This window comes from Perissodus microlepis, chromosome 23 (assembly GCF_051167445.1).
Source record: "Perissodus microlepis isolate ML-2025 ecotype Zambia chromosome 23, ASM5116744v1, whole genome shotgun sequence".
NCBI classification, from domain to species: Eukaryota; Metazoa; Chordata; class Actinopteri; order Cichliformes; family Cichlidae; genus Perissodus; species Perissodus microlepis.
Window position 1 is genome coordinate 14,423,226 of NC_140482.1, and position 11,154 is coordinate 14,434,379.

Sequence of the window (11,154 nt, forward strand, 5' to 3'; positions counted from 1 at the left end):
GGCGTTTCACCAAAAATGGCAACCCAAGAGAATTTGTTACATTAAACCTCGCGAGAAGTTGTAGCCAACTACTGGTAAAATCAAAATTGCAGTCTAAGTCTCAAGTGTATATATTTTTTTACCACAAAACTTTTTATACATATTAAAATACTTAACGTAAGTATGTATAGACATATATTTATTCGTTTTCGTCTGTGTTGGTTTATGGTCTTCCTTCTTTGGCGGAAGTGACGAAACCATAGTTCGCTTAAAGTAAATACATGCGCCTATGAGGGCAACGCGTTGAGGAGAAGTTTCTCTAGAACTACCTTCATTGTCAGCGTGAAGAAAGATTTTGGCCTGGCGGTATGAACGAGTCGGCAAACTATCCTCCGCCCGACTTTGGCTCTCCTCCTTCGAATTCCTTCCAGTCGTTCCAGCAGCAGCAGTCGCACTCGAGTAGCTTCCATCCCACCATGTGGAGCTGGAGCGAAACGCCTACCGAACACAGCTGGAGCTGCGACAGTAGTGTTGGCAGGCACCACGGGTCAGCGGCAAGTTATGGGTTCTCATCAAACCGTGGAAACCACGGACCTACACATACATACAGTGAGTGGAATATACAGTAGTTTCCCTATTGAAGATGGGTTCCTTCATGTTACTGTCGCCCTAAAGTGCACATGAAGGACCACATAATGTAAGGACTGACTTACACCATGGGGTTCTGCTCTAACAAAAAAGTCATAGATTTAACACTGTTATGTTGCAGTTAAGGAATAAGTGTTTAAAGCTTTATAGCATGTGTGAATGCAGCAAGTGACGTCAGTGGGTTGTTTGGTGTTAAAACACTTGAATTAGTTTCATAAAAGCCAACTAGTGATAGAACGGATACATCCGTGGAAAACAAGGAAAGATAAACTAAAAACAAAACCACATCCCCACAATAACTTTGATAGCAGCTGTGTAGTTTAAGATACATGCAGTGCGCCTTTAGTCGCCATAAAGGACATGTCCGTGTGTCTGTTTTTTAAAGAAAGGTGTGTTTGAATTTCTTGCGTGTGTTTTCAGGTCAAAACTTTAGTCATGAATGGCATCGAGGTGGACATCAAAGCTACCGAGCTCCCAGCCATCATGGAAAAAAGGTGACATTTCTGAGAACTTTGTATTTATAATTAAAGTGAATGGAACGTTGTTGGGAACTTTGAGCTTTTCACCCCTTGCAGAAAAACAGGAAAGAACCAGAGTATTCCCATTTTTGTGACACCTGCGACCGGGGCTTCAAAAACCAGGAAAAGTACAATGAGCATGTCTCTCAGCATGTCAAGGTATTTCACTCTAGGCTACTTACTAGATATATATTAGTGCTGTTCACATTGATATTCTTTACTTTTTACTGAGAGCTCCAATTGAATCCACTTTTAGTGTTCTGTGGCTGACTGCAGCTTCATGGCCCATGAAAAACTTGTCAGCATACACTGGAAAAATGTAAGTGGAAGAAGATGATGTAAAGAGATTAGCTTGTAGTGGTTCCCCTTTTCTAATGTGAGTACTCTGTGTTGACAGAACCATGCACCAGGAACTAAAAGAATCAAACTGGACACACCGGAGGAGATTACTAAATGGAGAGAGGAGAGGCGCAAGTTAGTTAGAAACTGTGGCAGTCATGAACTTTTGATGCAATTTTGCCATTAGTTAAGCCACATATGCATACTGCCCATGTCCAGTCATTAATTTGTCTTTACTGGTTTACTAGAAACTATCCAACACTTGTGAATATTGAGAAGAAGAAAAAAGTCCTGGAGGTGCGGGAGGAAACGGGAGCTGTCCTGGAAACATCTCAGTTTGGGTAAATGTTTACATTTGAATGTATAAATTATGGATTTTGGTGTGCATCTCTTTTATTTTCTATTTTGATATACATTTTTTTAATTTGAAATGAAGTCTGTCTTACCAAAAAGTTAACTTGCATAAGCAATGATGTATTTATTTTCAGACGAATGAGAGGAAGAGGCAGAGGTCGTGGTTGGAAAAACAGAGGATTCCAATGGCGACATCTGAGACGGCCACACTCATCGGACTGCAGTGTTACAGAGAAGCCTAAACCACTCACCCACCCATGCAGGGACGGGGATCCACTCGGAGCACTAGCCACTAGTGACCATGGTGAGTTAATTGATCAAAGTTCAATCAAGCCTGTGCACAATCACCTACATAGAGGACAAGATCAAAAAGCTTTCACTGGTTATCCTCTGGTTATTCTTTGATTGAAATACACAGACACCCCTATATAGTGATAGTGATATATAGTGCTCTGTTTTTCATTGGCTCCAAGATTCTGACAGAGAGGAGTCCAGGACCAGTGGCTTGGTTGTGGCCCCTAAGAAGATGAGCTCAGCTCTGGGATCCCTAGTAGCAAACTACGGATCCATGACCGAAAGTGATGATGAACCAGGTGAGCACATAGTGTTTGCTGGATAATAGTCCAAAATCTTCACCATGCAAGAAAAATGCTAATGATTCTGTCTTGTTGAATTGTTTTTATTTTGTTGATAATTTACACTTTTTATTACCTCACCTATGCCGCTTTTCCACTACCACCTACTTTACTCATCTCTACTCTGTTTCAGTCTTTTTACATTACCACCTCAATTTGGGCGGGGTCGTTATAGCAGCGCAACCCAAAAGTTCCTTGACATGAAGCACAAACGTAAATGGACTTTTCTACCCTCTCTTGAGTGCAGTCTGATGACATTTCATTTTCGGCTCAACTCGGCTCACTTCAAACCCCAGCCCAATAAGTGCTAAAAAAGTACCTGATACGGTACCAGTGCCTACCGGAAAATCCTAAAAGCCAAGCTGACTAGAATGGAGCCTTGCTTGCACGAATGCAGACTGTATTTTTTTGGATCCAATACATGTAAATTTGTCAGTGGGCACGTGCAAGAGTAATATACTTATAGAGTTTTTTATGTGTGTGTGTGTGTGTGTGTGTGTGTATTAGGGGTGCAACGATACACAAAATTCACAGTTCGGTTTGTTTCGATACTTTGGTGTCACCAATGTTCTAATTTTTCATGTGTTTGAGCGAACACACAAACTCCCTGAGCGGTCCCTTGGACCACTGTGAGCAACAGCAGACGTGTCCACTGTGGTCACGCCAGCATCTAATCCATCCAAGTTACATGGTTTATTAAAATAATCAAATTACAGCATTTACATTTATGTTAAATTACAATTAACTGCTTTAGCCCACTTACTATGAAAATTTAAAAAATCTTGTTCATGACCTGTGTAGTATGTTAACACTATTGAAAGTAAAAATAACTTGAACTCCAATTTTGAAAGCACAACTTTATTTATTTATTGTAAAGCTCTGACTTGTATTATGAGTATGAGTCTGTGGTCTGGAAGAGAGTTCTGTAACTCTGTCTGCAAAATACAGTATATAATGACCAATGTTGGGCAAATAATTATATAGTTCTACAAAAAAGTAACTGAGTTTTGCAAACAACAAAGTTTTTTGCAGCTGTTTACCTATAAATGCTGCCAAGGTATTTTTTTTTTTTAAACAAACATTTCAAAATATTAACAGAACAATCAGCTGTTCTGCATCAAATTTGATGCCACACAAATTATTTGTGCCACTCCAAAAAATAATTTCTGTCCACTATGAGTTAAAGGAGAACAACAGCCTGATACCTGCAGGCCTGACAACAGGAAATGTATCATTCCTGTAACACCTGTAACATTTAGCAGTCGCCTCATTGTTCTGACACACACAACAAAACTGTTGACTACACTACACACTAACTACACAAGATTTGCGCTAAACATCGCAAATCTCTCACATCTCAAAACATGGCCGTCCCTCCTAAAACTTCCTCCCGTGTCTTAATAACTAAATGCCATGTTGCCATATAATTTTTTGATTGATCGACATGGTACATTTTTCGACCAATGGGAAAGGCTGGGGGCGGGGGGTTGGTTTTGTTTTTGCTCAAACGCCGAGAGTGTTTCGATGGTTTTCTTTATAAAACGTTGTCTTTACCGTTTCTTCCCGCAAAAAACCTGGGCTCAAATAAGAGAGCTCTTATCACTCCTACTTCCTCCCTGTCAAAAACTTCTGGTAAGAAAAGAGTGATGGAAACTGACACGGCGGAAAGCATCATTACGACGCTCAAGATGGCTATCGAAGAGCAAGGAGCTAACATCAAGAAGAGTATTGGCGACCTGAAAGTTACTATTAACTTTATCTCAGAAGATCTCAGGGAGCTAAAAGGAAAAGTCTCTCGTACTGAAATAAAGGTGGATAAAGCAGAAGAGAAAATTCAAACACTGGAAAACAAGGTGTTGGAGTTGTCTCGGTATAAACGAAGATGGAACCTGCGACTTCACGGGCTACCCGAAGAAGAAGGAGAAAACGTACGCAGTAAGGTTATTGAAATTTGCCAAAACATGGATCCTGACCACCGTGAAAAGTTCCCAGAGGTACTTGATTCAGTCCACAGGATCGGTCAACGACGTGAGTCCTCTTCTGCGCCACTGCCCCGCGCCATAATCCTGCAATTAACCATGAGACACTTTCGAGACATCATCTGGAAGGCTGCGAAGCGATCTGACTACCTGAAGACAAGGAAGCTCCATTTCAAAGAAGATCTCTCTCCCAAGGACCGAGAGAGACGCAACCAGCTATGGCCACAGGTGGAGAAAGCACGTAAGGAAGGGAAAATTGCCTACTTCGTCGGAGCCCGTGCTTTTGTGAACAGAAAAGAAATTCACTGAAATCTCTTCCAGTCCTGTTTGTGGATATACCTCAAGGTCTCTTTTCCTTATTGTTCTAAAGACTTATAGTATGCTGTTGCTGTTAAAACGTTTTGTGAAGCACTTTTTTAGACAGAGTAGTTCTGCTCTCTCTGAAGCTTACACACTCTTCTCAGGGTAAAAAGTTAATTTACTTTTCAAAATTTCATCTTTATCCTTTATTTCTTTTAATGCTCGAGGACTAAGGAACAATACCAAAAGGAAAGCTCTGTTTTTATATGCTAAAAGTTTGAATACTGACTTTTGTCTCTTACAAGAATCCCATTCTGAACCTAAGGATGCTAACTTCTGGAAATCCCAATGGGGCGAAGATTTATGGATGTCTCATGGCACAAACCATTCAGCGGGAACTCTGATTTTGAAGCATAAATTTAATGGAAAAATTATATCTTCAGAAACTGATCCAAAAGGATATTTTATTTTGCTGGTTGTTTGTTTTTGTTTTTTTTTTTTTTAATGATCAGACCCTCTTACTAGGTAACATTTACGGCTATAATAACAAACAGGAGAATATTGACCTAATACTTGTAGTAAATGAAAAAATTGAATCTTTAATAAGTAAATTTGCTAATCTAAAGATTATATTAGGAGGAGACTGGAACCATTCACTCAATAACATGATAGATAGATGGCCAAGTAAAAGTCAGGAAAGTAGTAATTATATGTTGGATTTTATGAATGAAAGAGACCTAATATCTGGAGATTCAAAAATCAAACAATTAAGGAATTTTCATGGAAAAATAGATCAGGTTCATTACAGTCTCGTATTGATTATTGGCTAATTTCTGATCCTTTATCTGAATATGTTTCTACATCAAAAATGTTGCCAACACCCTTGACAGCTCATAGAACAATTTTTTTGGAGATATGTTTGTATGCCAGTAATCCGTCTAAAAGAGTGAATTCATATTGGAAATTAAATAATTCTCTTTTACTGAATGATTCTTTGGTAAAGGAAATTAAAACAAAAATAGATCAGTATTGGAACAAGGCATGTGTTGAAAATGCTTTTTGTAAAAATTGGGAGCTCATGAAATTTGAATTGAGGTCCCTTTTAATGAAAAGAGGAGCTGAAATAGTTAAAAATAGAAAAAAAGAAGAGTCGGAAATAATTTCATTTACAAGGCAAAAGGTGCCTTTGTGCAGTCAAGAAGGAAATGGCTTGAAGAGGGAGAACAAAACTCTAGCTATTTTTTCAAATTAGAAAAACATCACAATACTCTTGGCAGCATGACTAAACTTTGTTCAGATGGGGTCATCACACAAGATCCTCAAGTGATTTCCAAGACTTGTGAACTTTTTTATAAAAATTTATATAAATCTAATTTTTCTACAGAACCCATGGAAAAATTCTATAATTCCTTAGTTTTATTATTGTCACTAATTGTTTTAATATTACCTATGTGTGATGCCCCCATCACAACACTAGATAATGAAGGTGCTATTAATAAAATGAAACTTAATAAGAGTCCAGGGCAGGACGGTTTGACTTCTGAATTTTACAAATTATTTTCAAAGGACTTATCACGTTTTTTACATAAAGTACATATTGAAAGCATTGATAATGGAAAGCTCCCTCCTTCCTTGACTCAGGGACTGATTACTTTGATTCCTAAACCTCAAAAAGATGCCCTTTTGATAGAAAATTGGAGACCTATTTCACTGCTGAATAATGATTATAAAATAATTGCTATGTGTTTGGCTAAAAAATTAAAATGTGCACTTAATTGATGAAACAGTCTGGTTTTATGACTGGCAGACACATAACTAACAATATAAGACTGGTAATTGATATTTTGGATCATTCAGATTTAATCACAGATAATAGTTTCGTTTCATTCTTTTTTTTTTTTTTTTTTTTTTTTTTTTTTTTTTTTGGATTTTTATAAAGCTTTCGACTCCATTGAACATGAATTCATGTTCAGAGCACTTGATATTTTTGGTTTTGGAAATATGTTTAAAAAATCAAACCATTCACTTTATATGCAGATGCAAATAGCTCAATCAAACTCCCATATGGTACAACGAAAAGATTTGATATCAACCGTGGGATCCGTCAAGGTTGTCCAATTTCTGCATATCTTTTCCTTCTTCCTATGCAGTTACTCTGTATTCATTTTAAAAACAGCAGTGTAATGGGTCTCTCTGTTGCTGGCAGAACATTGTCTATTACTCAACTAGCAGATGACACAACACTTTTTTTAAAGGATAAATATTAAGTTGATGAAGCTCTCAAAGTTCTCAATAATTTCTCAATAGCCTCTGGTCTTAAACTCAACATTACAAAATGTGAAGTTCTCCCTGTTAATTCTGCACAGATACTATTGTATCTGTGTTCCTGTTAAAAATAAGGTTAAATATCTTGGTTTTACCATTCAAAAAGACCAAGATGCTAGGTTATCAGAAAATTTCGACCCTCTTATAACTGCAATACAACAAAGATTTAATCTGTAAGATGCAATTACAATATCTCTAAATTACCGATTAAACTCTCCAACTTTCAGTCAACTCCTATCATCTTGGTTAATGATATACTCTCACAACCTTTCTCCCCATAAAGATCTCATTTGGAATAATCAGGATATTAAATTTAAGAACAAATCATTATATATTCAGAAATGGGTGGATAGGAAAATTTTACTTGTGAGTCAATTACTGAATGATAATGGTCAATTATCAATTAAGTTTATAAACACCAAAATTGATCCCTCATGTAAACTGAAGTTTCAACATATTCTATTTGGCCTCTCACGTACTGATAAAATAATTCCAGGAAAAAAAAAATATTATCAATCTTCTGATTATTTTTGCCAAATTTCACATACATTGTACAAAATTTTCTCAACAGCGTCCAAACATATTTGCTTTTAAAGCCCTGTTTTCCAATTATCTAGAGAATCTAAAGAACAGTACTAACTCCAAAGCATGTAAAACACAAGAACTGTGTTGAATGTATAGTTTAGCCTGACTTATATGTTGTTTATTTATACCTTGAGCACCTTATTTTTTTTTTTATTTATGTTTTTTCTAATCAGTTATTTTGTTTGTTTGTTTGTTTGTTTTCTTCTAAGGTATACTTTTTTGTTTACGTACTTGTATTTGTGTGTATTTGTATTCATGACTTGTAAAAGATACTGCAAGCTGTGAAATTTTTCATACCCTTTCTATAACCTACATTACTATGTATGTTTGCTGTTCAATTGTTTAGAGTTTAAAAAAAAAAAAAAAAAAAAAAGCTGCGTAAATACAAATGTAATCGCGTGATTGGCTGGACTATGGGATAAGGTGGCATTGATACAGGCGCAGCCAGTCACTTACTGACTAACACTGCAAAACAGAATTGTTAAAGTTTCAATTTTAATTTCCAATCAGGTTAGATTTTTTTTGTGCGCAACGCAGAGTTTTTGTGTGCAGAGGCCGTGCCAGCAGTGCACAATTGTGCACGCACGGATTAGAGGGAACATTGGGTGTCACGGTTAGATATTTTTTTGATACAAAAAATAATATAATAACAAAATAAATGTATCTGATGGCGAAATCACTCATCTGTGGAAAAAGAGTTTATTACAGAGAAATGACTCTTTCCAAAAGAAAAGCAATTTTGTAGACAGCATTAAAAGTAGCAGTTGCCCTGTCTATCCCCTTTGCCCTCTTAGAATCATGTTCTAACGGGTGTCTAAATGACTCGCCGTTTGTAGCATGCGTGCTTGGTGTTGTGTGATGAGTGTGATGTCGGTGTAAATGTGTAATCATATTTGTTGTGTTCCGACTGATGTAATTGAGCATTGCTTGGTACATCCGACATACTGTTGTACTTTTTTCCACAACAGGCTTAAGTAGGGTCATACTTCACATGAAAACCAAAATAGTTCCAAACGCCAGATCTGAATGACGGTGGATGAGGTTCAGTTTCGGGTAGCGTTGAGGAGTTGCCATGCAAACTTGGCTGAATGCATATGGGCGGCACTCAGTGGATCTGCACCCGACAATGCAGCCTAGACGGAGTAATCAAATGCAGATCCACTGAGCCCTCAACACAGACGGCATTGTCAGAAGAAAAGTTGATCAAATAAATTAAAAATTTTGTATCGTTCCATACGTTCAATACATATGCATACCGAACTGAAAGCACTGTATCGAACGGTTCAATACAGATACATGTATTGTTGCACCCGTGTGTGTGTGTGTCCTGAGTCACAATAACTTGCCCTAGTTTTCCATCAGATTCAACATTAAACATGTACTTTAATTTTATCTCGGAGTAGCTCTGTTGTAGTTTGGTTTTATTATGTAGTTTATAACAAAGCTTAGTGGGGATAGGTTAATTGGTTAATCCAAATTGCCCAGAGGTGTGAATGTGAGTGCGAATGGTTGTCTGTCTCTGTGTGTTGGCCCTGCGACAGACTGGCGACCTGTCCAGGGTGTACCCCACCTCTCGCCCTATGACAGCTGGGATAGGCTCCAGCGCCCCCCGCGACCCTGAAAAGGATAAGCGGACGCGAATGGATGGATGGATGGATGGATATATAACAAAGCGTAACTTATGTCCAGTGTTTCTACTAACGCTTGTGCTTTTGCGTTTTAGCCACACCCATTCAGAGAGGTAAGGAGCTGGTGCAAGAGAACCAGGACCTTCTAAACTTAATACCACCCAACCCTCAGGGGAGGGCACCTGCCAGGGGTAGAGGGGCTTTTTTACAGAATGCAGAGAGACAGAAAACAGTTCAGACAGATTCCAGACTTCACATGCCCAACAGCAAAGGAGAAAGAGCAGGACGAGGAAGACTACCACAGTCACATCGCCCCACTTTACTTGAGATGGTATGGAAGTCATTTGACACTATGCATGCGTATTTATATGATTTTGATTTAGTAAAAAAGGACACGCTGTTTAAAGCTATACTATTTAGATGTATTATTTAGTCCAACTCTTGTTTGTCTCTGTTTAGTTACTGGCTCCAGATATCCGACACGAGAGGAATGTCCTCCTGCAGTGTGTACGCTACATTGTCAGAAACCACTTCTTTGGGCTGGAGAGCAGATGTCACAACCAGGAGAAAACTGGAAACAAGGGCACAGCAGCTGTTACAAACGGAGAGCATGAAGGAAGATGGGAAGAATCATCAGAGAGAATCCAAGTTGCGTCCCCGTTTGCCTTCTTGATTAGTAGTGAGGGACATTCAGCAGTCCTGGATGTTGGCAGTATGGAGGGTTTAGTTACTAGTGAAGTTTCTGCAGTTAAGCAAGCTCCTTGTATACTGAATCACCAAGGGTCTACACGAGGACCTAATGAACCTACTGTGGAGTCTTTAGGAAGTGTTGGTGATTATACAGGTGATTTCATCCCAAATACTGAGGAGACAACAACCAGTGATGTAAACCATCCGGATGTGTCCTCGAAGGATGGGATCACATGTATCTCAAATATGTATGATGATGAAATATGGGAGAGCCCCAGTGTTCAAGTGTGAAAGACCCAAAATAGTTGGTCTTATTTTGTCCTAAACATAAAACTGAGATTCCAAATATGAATGAAGAATTTCTGTGGACAGGAATGATTTTTTTTTTTTGTTTGATATGAGTTTATTATGTAAAGACAGACTGTCTTGTAAAATAAATCACGTGATTTGTAGTGATGAATTCTGAATCTTTATCTTTTCAGTGTTTGACTATCAATAAAAGGAGTGAACTGAAACGTGTGGTAAAGTACATTCACACTACCACGAGAGAAAATATACCTAGCGTTTGACTTGCAGTAAATTCGCACCACGGCTGGAAAGTGTGTTAGAGTTGACCCACTGTCTATTGAATTCAATGACGTGAAAGTCAGGCAGGTTTACAAGTTTTTTGTTTGTTTGGTTTTTTTTGTTTTGTTTTTTTTTACCTGTTTTTTTTTTAATGGTTGAATAGATGATGGTACATCTATAGTTTAAATTTGTGCTTTTTTTCCCATTTAAACTGATTGTTTGAACTTGGTTTTGTATTTCAACTCTCCCCTTTAATGCACTAATTGTTTTAGCAGACAGCTTTCCAGTTTCAAATTATTTAACTTCGAAGTTCAGTTATCTTATTCCAATGACAGATTACCATTGTTTTAAATGAGTGCGTATAGGAGTCAGTCACAGTGATCTACCCACAGGGCGTTCCCATCTATACATGGTGCATGTCTGTAATGTTTCATCCCTGGCAGAGCTTCCAAACAGTATTCCAGTGTTCCAAACAGCAGTGTTTCTGCTTTGTGCCCTACTCAACTGCTCTATGCACAGCAGGACTGATTAGTTTTTTTCCATCTCATAAATTTGCCTCTCCATCATGTTTGCAGATGTAGCTTGCATCTGTTTTCAGCAGTTTTTT

General features: G+C 38.0%; 1 protein-coding gene across 1 annotated transcript; it reads left to right on the forward strand.

Annotated features, from left to right (window-relative positions):
* Positions 1-201: 201 nt before the first annotated feature.
* Positions 202-10,495, forward strand: nufip1 (nuclear FMR1 interacting protein 1). The gene is made up of 10 exons (XM_084920904.1): positions 202-588; positions 1,048-1,121; positions 1,203-1,304; positions 1,402-1,464; positions 1,543-1,619; positions 1,733-1,825; positions 1,973-2,142; positions 2,312-2,431; positions 9,386-9,621; positions 9,750-10,495. Exons 1-10 carry the CDS (start codon positions 348-350, stop codon positions 10,269-10,271), a joined length of 1,698 nt encoding a protein of 565 aa, XP_084777030.1. The 5' UTR covers positions 202-347; the 3' UTR covers positions 10,272-10,495.
* The last annotated feature ends 659 nt before the right edge of the window (positions 10,496-11,154 follow it).